We start from the raw sequence: 15,112 nt of genomic DNA, 5'->3' as shown, positions 1-15,112 counted from the left end.
GGAGCTTTCGGCCGTTGCCTCTATAAACCGCCAAGACTGTTTGCGCTCATGTCACAACTCGCACGCCATCTCCTCCTTTGGAGTCAGCAGCGACTGAAGTCACTGCGGGCCACTCACATTCCATGTAAACTCAATCGCCCAGGACCTACCACTGAGACTTCTTTTCATGTGGTGATTCCTGGTCTGTAAGATGGAGGGAATGAGACATTGTTTCCCTCCTACCACAGCACTGAACTACTCGCTGAAATGACCTCAGCACAAACCTGACTGAGTAGACGCATACCATCTCTTTTTATACCCGTATGTCCGGGGGAGTGGCATATGCAAATTTCACTCGCCAATTCTCTTTGGCCTTTTGCGGCTCCCAAGTGCGACCTCTAGTGTCAGTACAAATCGAGACAACATTATGTCCCTCCAGCAGTTAAGAAGGTTACAATAGGTATGCTACAAGTGTCAGGGCCATAAAAACTGATGCATCACAAAAAAATTTGTAAAAAAAAAAAATATATATTATATATATATATATTTTTTTTTTTTGGCTTTCATGATCCCCCCTCAAAAGAATTTGTGGGATCACCTACAAAACAAATATCACATTTTCCTCAAAACAACAACAACAACAATTGGAGTAGATGTCAAAGTTTAAACAAATGACTTATTTTATGGCATGTGTTCTGTTTTCCTGTCCTGGTCACAGATTATATATGCCTGATTTGTGAATACACACATTTGAATCTGTGCGCTTCTCATTGATATCTACTACAGGTTTCTTCACAACAACAGAATTACTCATCTTGCATTAGGAACCTTCTCCCACCTGCAGTCCATGAAGAGACTGTGAGTATTACTCAAGCTGACTTTATTTACGGATGAGTAAAGCTCAGAGACTGTCTCTTTATTTGGTTATCAATTAGATCTTGAAAAACTCAAAGTTGGTTGTGTTCCACTTTAGCCACCAAAAATAAATAAATGAGTATTTTAAATGGTTAGTAATCCAAACATTTAGTACAGTGTAATATTTGTAGTATTGAGATCCTATTATATTTTTATTAATATTTTGAAATTAATATAATTATTTTTAATTTTTTCTGGTTTCATTTTAAATTTAAAGTATTAGTATTTTTGTGGTATCATTTTTTTATTTGTTTTTTAAATGTCTATACAGTTTATACAAATTTTTATTTCAGTTTTATATTGGTTTGTTTGTACATCAAGTTAAACTAAATAAAAATGAGAAATGCTGCCTTGGCAACTAGATGAAATATAATAATTTAAGTTTTGGTAGTTAATTTTGTTTCAGTTAACATTTATTTTATTACTAGTGATAAAAATGTTCCTATGGTTTTAGGCTTACTTAATTCTAGTAATAACCTTGACTTAAGGCCTGTTCACCACAGGAACAATAACTATAAAGATAACTATTAGCGTCTACACCAGCGCATGATATTGTTCTGCTTATTCTAAGCACATGCTGCAGTTTTGTCGTTTGCCGCTTTAAATGATCGAGCTCTGAAAACAAGATGGATTCTGATTGGCTGTCAATGTTTTTATTGTTCATCAGCCGAAAAAAATATATTTTGGAAAGGGATTCCAGCAATATAATTATAGTTGTGGTGTGGTCTCTGCTATTCTTTAATATTTTGAACTATTTTTAGAACTATATCTTTATCGTTATAGTTATCATCCTTGGTGTGACCGGGCCTTTAGTGTCATAACTTTAGATGAGGATGTTAAAAAGTCATTTTTAAATGTTTGTTAACAGGAAGTTGTTTATAATTTTAGGGGTTTAAATGTTTGATGAACTAAATAACTTAAAATCTATTAAAGATCAGTGCAAATTTAGCTGATTTTGGATTGGTGAATTTGAGGTACACTTACTGCAGGATTTACAAAAGTGTATTGAGTGTTGCATTTGAATCTTGTAAGACTTTTCACAGAATGAGGGTTACCATCTTGACTCAAACACACCAACTTAGCTATACATTTTTCAACGTTGTTTTCTGATTTGCTACAAGTGTAAATGTATGCTTCACAAAAATATGTAAACTGTTTTATTTTAACCAAAGAATTGCCTTAATTTTATTAAAAAATTGTGTTTGTGGGTGTTTTAGGCGCCTCGACTCAAACACGCTGCACTGTGACTGTGAACTGCTGTGGTTGGCCGATCTGTTGAAGCAGTATGCAGAGTCTGGGAACGCTCAAGCCGCAGCTACTTGCGACTATCCAAGCCGTTTGCAGGGACGCTCGGTCGCCACTCTCACTGCAGAGGAGCTCAACTGTGGTGAGGCCATTCACGCACATAAACACACTTCACAAGCCAATATACACGTTCTGTTCAAATCAAAATGATCAACAGGCAGTAAACTGTTGCAATATTTACAGCATCTGCCCCCATTTGCCACATCCACATTATTCTACACCATGGGACCCACTGCATGTCTTTGAACATGTTAGTCATTATAATAAATAACAGATGCTGATCTGGTTTTGTGAGCTGGATTATGGAGTGATTTCCCAGATGTATCTTTGTTCACATGCTACGCCACCTCCTCGTCAAATGTTTGAGGGAGTGAAGGGTCAAGCGTAACTTTTAATTTCAACCATCTGTGAAACAAATACAGGTCATCGCAACTGGGCTTTTGTGAGATCAAAATTATCGACTGGGAAAAAGCCAGCTCAGATTCAAATATTGGGCTAATTACTAGTTCAGTGTTCACTGAAAAAAAAAAGCACAACAAAAACTGTTAAATGTATGGTAGAAAAGGAAATAAGGCAACAGTGGGTGCCTGAAATTCGTAGTAAATTTTTTTTAACAATGTTCCAGGGAATTATTATTTGTATTTATTTATTTTTTAGTTAAAGTTAATATAGTTCATTTTTACTTAAATATTATATATATATATATATATATATATATATATATATATATATATATAAATAGGCCTAGTTGTTGTTTTCAGGTTTTTCAGGTAGGTCTAACAGTAATTTTCAGGTAAATATCTGTTTCAGAGTGGATATCTGTTTCTGTTTCATGTTTTTTTGCAAATAAAATAATAAAATGCTCATTAGGCATTTTCTCAGAGCAGAGTTTCTCTCAAACACAAGTACTTGAAACACATGTACACGAGCTCGCTGGTCCTGAGTCAGCAGATTTTATTTCTCGGTTTAGAGATAGATTCAGTGCAGGAGACAGCTATGTTGTCAGCACAGAGGGCAGCAGATTTTCACAGCTGTCTGTTTCTGCTGGGCAGGCCAGTGCATTTCCTAACAGTTTTGCAACTGCTGGGGCTTATGGCCTTATGATAGCAGTCGTTTGGCTGGGTCTCCTCTTCATGCGTGCGTTCCAGCACTGGGCACTAAGCAGTGGGCTGGACGCTATACGCCATTTAAACAGACGGGTGACGATAAAACCATTGTGCTTTCAAGCTCTGATCTCCTGGGGAAACCCGGATCTGTTGACAGAGGGAATTCCCCTGGGCGGGGGTTTGTCATGTGAAGTATTGACGATAGATACGTTACAACATGGATTGGGAGCTCTGTGTGATGGGAGCTCTGTAAGAGGGGAGTGGTCGGCATTGCTGAAAGTGCGTCACAAATTATTTGGAATTGCAGGCGGTTCTTCTGGCAGTGAAACACTTTGTCCAGCACTTGCAGGGCAAACATGTATCTCTTCTCATCACAGCAGTGGTGTCGCATATATACACAGGCAAGGGGTTACTCGCTCTCCTCCCCTGTTACAATTGCCATGGATGCTCTTTATATGTGGCAGCGGACATTTAGCGACAGTGCACATCTAATTGCACTGCATGGTACTACTCGTACGGCTCGGCTCGGCACAGCACAGCTCGGCTCGCTTTGGCTCGGTTTGCTTTTCCACTGCAGTTTAGTACCGCTTCAAAGTGGGTGGGATTATAGACTGATCTTTATAGTTGCTGAAAAATGTTTTCATTCCTGGTCGCCCCATACAGCTCTCGCTGGATCCGCTCCTCGGCTACCAATTATTATTTTATTTTTTTATTGTGCGAACAAATGAAGCTGGCTGTTGCTGACTATTTAAATCTAGCAGGTTTGGTGTCTCGTGTCTCAAATCAAATGACGCTGGTAGTGATTATTCTTTCTGACCAATCAGTGATCTGCATTGTTTACACGTCACATTTTAGTATAGTTTTTTTAGCTTGGAACCTCAACCGAGATGGTACTATTTAAGCGAGCCGTACCATGCAGTGGAAAAGTGCTAAAAAGTGAGCCGTACCTAGCTGTACCGAACCGTACCATGCAGTGAAAAAGTGCCAAAAAGTGAGCCGTACCGAGCTGTACCGAACCGTACCATGCAGTGAAAAAGTGCCAAAAAGTGAGCCGTACCGAGCTGTACCGAACCGTACCATGCAGTGAAAAAGTGCCAAAAAGTGAGCCGTACCAAGCTGTACCGAACCGTACCATGCAGTGAAAAAGTGCCAAAAAGTGAGCCGTACCGAGCTGTACCGAACTGTACCATGCAGTGGAAAGCACCATAAATGGTGGAGCAGAGCTGCTGTCCAGGGGGGGACCACAGGTCAGGGAGTGGCGTCTGCACCCTCAGATGTGGCGCAGATCTGGGATCAGTTCAGTAGGGCTGATGTGGATCTTTTTGCATCAGCAGAAAACACTCACTGCCAGCTGTTTTTCTCGATCACGGGCAGGAGCACTCGCTGACCCTGCTTTATGTGTTTACGCAGTTGGAAATGATACAGCCCATCCTGGACAGGGTGCGTCGGGAGGGTCTGTCACTGATTTTGGTGGCTCATTGCTGGCCAGCGAAGACATGGTAAACGTTGCTGTCAGGGACACTGTGGTGTCTTCCCCTATCCAGAGACCTGCTGTCCCAGGCGGGGGGCAGATTCTGCACCCTCGGCCAGAGCTGTGGTCTCTATGGGCCGACCCTCAATCAATGTTGTGGCGACAATACAGAGCACTAGGGCGGCACTGACAAGGGGGCTTTATGCGTTGAAGTGGCGTATGTTTGAAGCTTGGTGATGGGCGAATATCTTTATCGCAATATCAGTGAAATCCCTATTGCAGGGATACAAAATGGTTGCTGGAATTCTTGGAAGGTCAGGAAGTACAGGAAGGTCGCTCCCATTCCACGTTGAAAGTTTATTTGGTGGTCATTTTGGCTCGTCATGAGGGGATTAATGGTGCTGTGCCAATTCCAAACCCACTTGCCTTATGGTTCCTTAAAGGGACGCAGCATCTTAGGCCCGTTACAAAATCACTGGTACCGTCGTGGCACCTGATTGTAGTTCTGGAGGCTATGTGTGAACCTCCGTTTGAGCCTTTAGAATCCTTGGATTTAAGATGCTGTCTTATAAAACCAGCCTGGCGCTGGCATCAGTGAAACGCGTTGGTGACCTCCATGGGCTGTCAGCGCATCCCTCATGCATCCAATTTACCTTGGATGGGTCAAAAGTGGTGTTGCATCCTAACGCGGTGTATACACCTAAAGTCATTTCGGGAGCATATAGTGTGTGTGCTCGTTATTGCTGCCTGCCCTGTGAAACCTCTCTTTTGACTCCAAGACAGGAGACTCCATGCTTTGTGCCTTGTTTTACACAGATACATTGAGCAGACACAGGCTGTGTGCTCTTCTCACCAGCTTTTTGTATGCTAACCTGATCCGTGGGAAGCCATTATATAAACATTGTCTTTCGCATGTTTATATAGTGTTTAAATAGGCTATTTCTATAGAAAATGAGAGTAAAGGGTTGGCTCTGACTGCAGGGGTGTGTGCGCACTCAACGAGGTGCATGGTGACGTCTTGGGCATTGTTTAGAGGGATGTCTTCGGAGGATATTTGTGCGGCTTCCAGTTGGGTTGTTTGTTCGATTTTACAGACTGGATGTCACAGCAGCGACGATGGCTCAGTTGCCGCTTACTGCAGTTTTTTTTTTAGGAAAATCACTTGAAAAAGAAAAAGGGGTATGTGGCGGTACTGGTCCCTTACATGTAGTTCAGCAGACTTTGTGGGGCGTGAATATATGTCCCACAGTCCCACCGATTGAACGGACTGATTGGGAACATTGAGCTATGCATATAACTAGTTCCCAGAAGGAGGGGAGCGAGGTACAACACTTCTGAGCCCAGCGCAGTCGGCGGCTCGATGAAGAGCTGGCCTGAATGAGGGAAATGACGAAGGTCCGCCCAAGTCGGCATGCATCATTGGAATAAAGGTGTCTTCAGTGAATTTCATGAAAGCGCAATATCCCATAGTCACGTGTTGTCGCCTCGTATCCCTCATTCTGGGAACACTAGTTAAATGCATAGCTCAAAATTTTTCACTGTAAATTATATGGTAAATCACAGTTTTTACTTCTGTGGTAGATGTGTCCCGAACGCACCTGACTTAGGTTGAACCGAGTGTCCTTGACACCTGAAAATATTATACTCAGTTGAGTTAACCTCTGAACGTGCGGGTTGACGCCTAAGAGTAGCTATTCTTACCACATAAATAAAATGTCTAAGAATTTTAGTTACCTGATCACAATCTAACCCCGCCTAAGAGTCTCACAAAGATTCGAACAACGTCTCGCCTCCTTTCGACATTATCACTCAGGAATAAGGTCTCTAGTGTTCTTAACCCGCTCCACACTATCGCTTGGTTGTAAGGTCTCTAGTGTTTCGCTAAATAACTTGTTCTACTAACTAACTTGCTGCGCAGCAATAATAACCGACAGACTTCAGACAATGCCTTTGAATATGCTTCAATCACAGAGGATCTCAGACAAATTTCAGAGAGAATCCCACCCGTAAAAGAAATACAACAGTTTTTGGCGCATGGCGAAAATGACATGATACATTACATAATTACCCTACAACTTGATTGGTTCATAGTAGGCAAACCCTTCTGTTACTAGGTAGAAGCAAACTCTGTTTTCTTGATTACTTCATTGTTAATCACAAGTTTTCAAACCTAGACATCTGTCTAGTTTAATTTCCCCTATCTGTTATTTATACACTCACACACTCAAAGTCACGAGTTTTCGACCAAAGGGTTTGGAAACATTTAAGATTCAAAAGCATATGAATGTTGTCCCTGCAAGAAAAATAAATGTTATGCTTAATTAAAAAATCCATCACACTTCCTAAGACCGTACAATTTACTTTATTGTACAGTAAAATGACATATAATGTGATGTTAAACCATTTGCTTCTAGTTTTCTGTTATAGTAAGGTGAATTACAGTTAACTAACAGGTGTTTACTGTAGATTATTTATTTTTTTTACATTTTTTTTTCTGTAAAATAATTTGTTTATTACAGTGCTTAGAAACTAAAGCCTCTTATAATTTCATGTAGTCAAACTACTGTCAAATTACCTTTTTGAAAAAAGTAGTTAACTACACTACACTACATTGACATTTTACATATTGATATAAAATGATAAAAAAAAAATATTCTTACTTACACAAATTATTAATTTTTAATAAATCAAAACTAGAATCTAGCTTTATGTTCAATGAAATCAAACGAATAATTTCGTATAATATATATTATGTATTACATAATAATAACTAAAATAAATATACTAATATATAATCAATTTTACTTTTAAGACTCTCATTTATGTCTTTTTCATTGTCATGTCTACATCATTTAGTCTGGAATTGCATGGTCTCTTCTGGGACCTCTGAGGTTTCCTCACAGTGTAACCACAAATCACTGCGGCTGTTGTGCTCGATAGACTTGCTCAGGCTTGTTACAGTAATCAGCCCCCCACAAACGCCCCTATAGGCTCTGTAGAAGAATGGGGTTAACACAGTATGGCTTTTCCACCCTCTCTATACATAAAACACAGCACACATATGCCTGAGGCACCTGTCAAAACAGAGCAGGGCGGCACCAGCCAGACAGACAGACAACTGCAGTATCTCTGACAAAATGTCGCATTGCCACACTGCGCAAAATCAAGAAAAAGCAAGGCATCATGAATCCAATGTCTAACAAAAATGCTTTGAGATGGAGCAGCGAAGGGTTTGAGATGGAGGGGTTAGTCATGAAATCTGAGGGATACTTTACCCCCAAAATGTCATAGTTTGCTCATTATTTGCTCAAAACCACATGATTTTCTTTCTTTCGTTGTACATTAAAGCAGGTGTTTTGTAAAGTGCCCAGGCTGCTCTTTTCCATATAACAATAATGAATGAGCATGGGAGCTGTCAAGCTCCAAAGACAATCAGTTACCAGACATTCAAGAACCGCCGGTGCGTTACTCCTTAATAAAAGGATGCAAGAAGACATTTGCAAGCAAAATAATAGTATTTATTAGAATTCAAAAAGTACTGTTTTTAAATATTGCTGCTTCAAGGATATTTAATAATAATAATAATTGAAAATAACTGTTTTCTATTTGAATATATATATATATATATATGTATATGTATGTATTTTAAATTTGTTTATGTGATGGCAAAGCTGAATTGTCAGCATCATTACTTCATCATTCTAATATACTGTTTTCATACTTTCATACTTTTCATACAAAATTATGATTATTATTAATGTTGAAAACAGTGTGAAACCGATAAAAAAAATTCTGTATTCTTTGGTGAATAGAAAGTTCAAAAGAACAGTATTTATTTTTTGTAACATTATAAATGTCTTTACTATCACTTTTGTTCCATTTATTGCGTTCTCACTGAATAAAAGTATTCATTTCTTTAAAAATAAAATTTTAAAAAAGTACTGACCCCAAACTTTTGAACAGTAGTGTGTAATAACCAGAAAAATTTTTTTGAGTTTGAGTTCGAATAGTTTGCAAGAGCGCAATTATAACAATGAAAGTGAGTTGTGAGTAGATGAGTTTACCTGTTTGGTGTGATGTAAAATGTCCCCAAAAACCTCTCTAGTCCCATTTAGACACTTGTTAGCAAACACCTTTTTCGAGACAAGTAAAAGCTTTAAAAGGTAAATCACAAGTGGTATTACTTATGTATTTTATCTCGTAGAATAAAACGTAAAAAAAAAATATCTTCAACTTGTTCACCACAGACCTTATTTCAGGCATTTAAGCATAAACCCATTGACTTCAGGATCAGGATCAGGAACTTGTTTCCAGGTTTTGATCTGCAAAAGCTCATCATCCCTGCAGCACTCTATAGAAATCTGTGCCATTTTTGTCATAATAATGTGCAAGCACTTTGACACAGTGTGCAACCAGACATTTGGTTTCGCCAGTAGAAACAGTTTAATAGTTCTGTCAGACTGTTTAGGAATATATTTTGCCATGTGCACATTGGTGTTGGTGGGTAATGTTTGGGGTTTGGCATGTGGCCGTTGTGACCATAGACACAATCACCTCGTGCCTGGCCGTCAACCAACACGGGCGGCCAAGCCAGAGGAGAGGAAGTGAGGCAAGAGGGAAATGTCAAACACACTGCCACTACAAATAGACCTTCAGAGCTGTAATTCCAATAGCTTTTACAGACCGAATTAAACTCATTTTACTTCTCCTCTGCTTTGTCCTTTCTGGGACAATTATGTTTGGTTTCATCTGAATGTGTCTCTCTTGTGGAGCAGAAGTTCCCCGGATAACATCTCAGCCACAGGATGTGGACGTAACCTCTGGGAACACTGTGTACTTCACATGCAGGGCAGAGGGCAACCCCAAACCTCAGATCATCTGGCTCAGAAACAAGTAAGCTTCCTTCCTTGATGTACGTGATTAAAGGAAAAGTTCACCCCAAAAATAAAATTCTGTGTTAATTTTTTTCGTCTTTATGTTGCTCAAAGCAGAAATTACCTTCTTTCTTTCATGGAACACAAAAGAAGTATTACAGTATGCCTAGAGTGCTTTTTCCATAATGAGACTGTCTGAAAATGACAAAAAGCACCATAAAAGAAGCCCATGTAACATAGTATTTCAATCATGATGAATCTTTAAATACTTTTAGCATGTTAATGGATATGACAATGTTAATGTACTTGGTCTTGTCGGACTAGATAGTATGGACTTGATACTGGCGATAGCATGTAAGATATGTATGCATACATAAATCCCGTAGCAGATCTAGGCAAGTGGAGCTGGGGAAGGTGGAGGGTTTTACTGCCTACTCTTATAGTGCGATGTAGGACCAGCTTACAGCGAACACTGAACCAGACAATTTAAATGTAGAGCAAGTAATCTCACTGCCCAGCAAGCAATTTTGCGTTTAAAAGACGTCTAATAGCCGTCCAAACACAGCCCAGAGTCTAGGCTTAAACAAGGCAATGTTTGGGCTGTCATTGAAAATGTAATAGACGTCTAAACCATAGCCAAAAATAGACCAGTCACCAATTAGATAACAAAGAAATTAAATAAGTGACGAAATTAAATCATACACCTTGTAATCACTGTTGACTTTGCTTACATGATGGAATATCATACATCTTGCAGGTTATTTTGGCAAAATCGACATGTAACCAAATTCAAGGTTATTTTATCTAGAAGTGTGTTACTCATAGCCGGACTATATCGGGTCTATAGTTAACCTAGATGGTGAAATGATGGCTATTGCTTGCTGGGTGGTTGCAGGATCAGCAGAGGCCAATAATCCATGTATCAGAATGGTTATGCGTTTTATGTATCGCTGTCTACAACATCAGACACAAAACTGTAATTGATTGCCTTCAGCTTGAATATGTTATCAAACTGCTAATAATGTGTTGCTAATGTTACACAAACCATGTTCCCGTTCTCCATCTCAGTCTGCCTTCTAAAAATCAGCATCCTTAGAAACGCTTTGAACCACTCAGAACGTCAGTGGAGAAAGGCATGTAGTTCATCATAACATCATATGCATAATTCACTCCCTATATTGCTAAATGTACCTGATTTTCCCTGTCCCTTCAGAAAGGTCTTGTGCTCACTGTGTTAAAATGCCCACAGAGCAAGGAAAATATTTTTGAGCGATTTCAAACCATATTTTTTAACCAGTCTTTGGTCCACTGCAGTTTTAAGGAGAAATACTCAGCAAGGGTGTTGACTTTGAATTTGCACCTGTTTTTTTCTGAAAGCACATTAAAAACACCACATAGACATATAAACAACATTAAAAACTTGATTTTCACCACAGGGGTTCTTTGGGATAAATTATAAATAAACTTGAGCATGCAAAATTTTTTTTTTTTTTACATACAAATGTACATTTGTAAACAATATGATTTACACACTAAATCCAGCAGAAACTCCAGCACAATCTGCATATATTTAACAGACATCACTACCTGAACCTCAAAGCTAAGTTTTTCCACTCCTCATTTGCATAAAATCAAGCCTTTCTCAACTTTTGGCCAGTCTCAATAGCTGCTTTTCCACAGTCGGGTCGAATGGTAGGGAACGGTTGCAGTTATATTTCCACTTGAGCTTGGTTCGGCACGGCATGATTACTGACCGTTCTCGTTTTACTCGATTACCTTTTTGTAATTGCACTCTCTCTCATGCTAATCTGCCCTGTTCAGTAAATCTGGCCCCTAGAGTGTAGTTGCATGAGATGCATGGACTACTTTAATGGTGCTTTTTTTGTAAATTTGGAGTTTGACAGTCAGGACATTCTGTAATATATCTTCTTTTGTGTTCTATGGAAGACAGGAAGTGATACAGGTTTGGACTGACATGAGTGTGAGTAAATGATGACAGAAATAAAACATTTTGGTTGTTTTATCCTCAACGTGTGAAGGGTGTATGTGTAAACAGGATAGTCTTTTTTTATCAGCAATGCACTAAACATGAGGGATGACACCCGTCTCAATCTACTGGAAGATGGAACCTTGATGATCCAGGACACGCGGGAGACGGACCAGGGCGTGTATCAGTGCATGGCCAAAAATGTGGCTGGAGAGGTGAAGACCTCAGAGGTCACCTTACGATACTTCAGATCACCTTGTGAGTGTGATGGGGTCCTGTAGGTGATAATAATTCAACTAGAATTACTAGATCCTCCCAAACTAGCTTGACCCTATTTAATTCAGGCACAATCCATAGTATCGGATTAATCCTGTAAAATGTATCATCCCATATACGCTGACAAAATATGGTGTAGGATTTACTTTGTAATTATTTGTGAAATTTCTGATTGAAAATTGTTTCAAAGAAACAAGTAACACATTCAATTTAAATTTACTTTGAAACAGTTTTCATAAATTGCTTTTTATAAATTGCTATAACATTTCACAAAATAATTACAAAGAAACAACAAAGAAATGCATTGAATTTTTACTTTGAAATTGTCTCTCAGAAATTGCTTGTAAATTTCAGAAATAATTACAGAGAAACAAGTAACATATTGAATTAAAAATGATGTAGGATTTAATATAAAACAGTTTTCCCCTAAGAAATTGCTAGTGAATTTCACAAATAATTACAAAGTAACACTGAATTAAACTCTATTTTGTACATTTCCGTAGATAATAGTAGGGAATAGCATGCATGTGAATCTGGTAAAGAATGGCAGACTTTTTGCACACAGCAATCCATTTTTGGTCCTTGCCTTTGTCTCTCCAGCTCGACCCAGTTTTGTGATCCAGCCGCAGAACACAGAGGTTCTGGTCGGGGAGAGCGTGACCCTGGAGTGCAGTGCGACGGGTCAGCCGCAGCCCCGCGTGACCTGGACCAAAGGAGACCACACGGCCCTCCCAGTCGATCCCCGCATCAACATCACTCCTTCAGCAGGTCTCTACATCCAGAATGTCAATCAGGCTGATGGGGGACAGTACACTTGCTTCGCGAGCAACAACGTGGACACCATCCATGCCACTGCATATATTATAGTACAGGGTAAGAGATGGGAATTTTTATTTGTGAATATTTTATTTTGATCAAGATTCTGTTGCTCATAATCCTTTGCCATTTCATTTACGCATGTATTCATTACCTTTTCTAAAATTCAATTAACGGTTGTCTAAAGGTGTCATTCACTGTGAAGTTAAGGTGGCTCTGTGCCTCCTTCAAATTCAGTGTGAGATGCAATATGCTACCCTGGAAATCCAGAGTTCTCGCGAGTTGAATTTGCTCAGCGAGTTACTCTGGCATTGAGTAATGATGCTCATTAAATATGCCCTTGTATCCGAGCTGCACCAATCACATCGGGTTATCTGATATAGGCGGGCCAGAGGCGAGATGACGACAGCGCTGTGGCGTCGAGTCATTAGTAAACATTGCAAGATGGCTATGGATGAACACCAGTTGTTAGAAACGGCTTTGGTCGATACAATGAACGAGTTAGACTTGGCTTTTTAAGCCTGGTTCACACGGCAGGATAATTAGGCCGATTTTAGCCCCGATTCACCCCTTCCGACAATCTTAAGGATGCTCCGATTATCGTAAAATAATCTGATCAGATATTCCTGCCGTGTGTGGTGTGTTAAGGCTGCTCTCGTCTGCTCGGAAGGACGTCGGGACCGCTCCGATCTCAAATCGGGGATATCCAACATGTTGGATTTATTTGGCCCGATTTCTTCTCATGTGTGGTGTCCCCCGAGCACGCAGCCTGTGGACTGTGGAGTGTAGCCAATCAGAAAGCGAGGTGACGACGCGGCGAGGAAACACCGGGAAATATAATCAAAACAGCCGGCGATATGGCGCACCAGAAAGTCCGGTGGACGTCAGAGATCATCGCCTTTTCTTTTGATAACGTTTTTTTTTCGGTTAAAAACAAACTACAAACTATTGCCACTGCATCCTCTTCGTCCGCCATGATTGTTTACTCTGAAGTCACGTTTGATCTCGAGGTATTTTGCGCGATTTCCCGTCTGATCTGGGAATGCTCGGGAGTCAAATCGGTTCGTGTGTGATGTGTTGATTTTGCCGTGTGGCTGCGCACCACACACTGTACGACCAAAACTGTTAGACCCGTGATTTTTTATCCCCGTGTGTGGGGTCTCTCAGGTTTGGAAAATCGGCCGACAATTTTAAAATCGTCCCGTGTGAACCAGGCTTTAGATAAAAGAGGAACAGAAGACGGCGCTCGAATCCTTCCTTTGCAAGAAGGCCGTTTTTGCTGTTTTGCCGACCGGATACGGCAAGAGTCTAATCTACCAGTTAGCTCCGCATGTACCTAAGCGTATGGGGCTTATTGTTGTGATTGGTTGTAGTGTTATCCAATTGCATGCAGTGAGATTGTGTGCAAGAAATGCTTTCTTGGTTTCCTTAAACCATCCTTAATCTTTCAGATTTGGGTCTGGATTTCCAGGCTAGCAATATGCAGCATTGCATTTAATTTCAGTTTCAGGGAAAATGTCACAGTGACGGAAAGTGTGGTAAATGAAAGAACAGTTTATTATTGTACAGTGTAAAACATTAATTTTTATTTATTTTTGCCAGGATTCTGGTAACCCAAATCAGCGTCTCAGAGCATGATTCACAGTAAATGTGAATTTACTGTAATTCACAGTAAATTACAGTCTCGTTCACAGTAAATGCTGCTCCACATTAACTCCATCTTCATCTACTCTGAGTTTGAGTCGCCTTAACGGGCATTTGGGAACTTAACATGCGCCAGCCATCTTCACATACTTGTAATATGAAGTGTTAATCAACAAAAGACAAGCTTGACTTTTAAAAATCAAGAAATTGCTACATATTAGTATTGTAATTTTAAAATAAAATTATTAAATTTTAAATAAAATTATTATTATTATATTATTATTATTATTATTATGCAAATAAATATGCAAACCTATATATAATGTGTTTTTTTCTGGATTTTTTGGTTGATATTCTGTATTTATCCGTTAAAATAAACATACCATAAAAATGATTGACCCTTCATTTCTTTGTAAGTGTAACTTACAAACTTTAAGTGTAACTTACAAAATTAGCAAGGGATCAAATAATTATTTTCTTCACTGTATGTTGTAGTTTAGATATATTTTTAAGAAGGAAGAATGCGGTTTTACAGATGCTAGAAATGTGGCCATCAAATGAAAGATTGGCATCAAGAGTACACCCAGGTTCCTAACTGACCATGAAGACTTGACAGACTGTTAGACAGTATTCTAGGTAATTATGTGCAGATGTTTTTGGTCCAATAATTAGAATCTCTGTTTTTTTATTTTTTTATTAAGTAGTAGGAAATTACTAGTCATCCAGTTTTTTATATCAC

The 15,112-nt window shown here is 39.3% G+C and overlaps 1 protein-coding gene and 1 long non-coding RNA gene across 2 annotated transcripts in view; one reads left to right on the top strand and one right to left on the bottom strand.

Annotated features, from left to right (window-relative positions):
• The window catches only part of pxdn (peroxidasin), an 88,498-nt gene that overhangs the window by 44,758 nt on the left and 28,628 nt on the right, over positions 1-15,112 (top strand). The window contains exons 6-10 of the mRNA XM_082143403.1: positions 766-837; positions 2,112-2,281; positions 9,552-9,669; positions 11,726-11,895; positions 12,514-12,786. Coding sequence (XP_081999529.1) covers positions 766-837; positions 2,112-2,281; positions 9,552-9,669; positions 11,726-11,895; positions 12,514-12,786 — 803 coding nt within the window. The remainder of the gene's footprint in view (positions 1-765; positions 838-2,111; positions 2,282-9,551; positions 9,670-11,725; positions 11,896-12,513; positions 12,787-15,112) is intronic.
• LOC309479533 lies at positions 3,996-7,473 on the bottom strand. Its single transcript, XR_014199276.1, has 2 exons — positions 4,473-7,473; positions 3,996-4,252 (listed from the first exon to the last, which is right to left on the bottom strand). It is a non-coding gene; the product is annotated as an uncharacterized lncRNA (long non-coding RNA).

Source organism: Leuciscus leuciscus (genome assembly GCF_965113295.1).
Source record: "Leuciscus leuciscus genome assembly, chromosome: 17".
In the NCBI taxonomy this organism is placed as follows: domain Eukaryota; kingdom Metazoa; phylum Chordata; class Actinopteri; order Cypriniformes; family Leuciscidae; genus Leuciscus; species Leuciscus leuciscus.
Note: the sequence above shows the minus strand (reverse complement) of the source record. Positions and strands in the feature narration are given on the sequence as shown.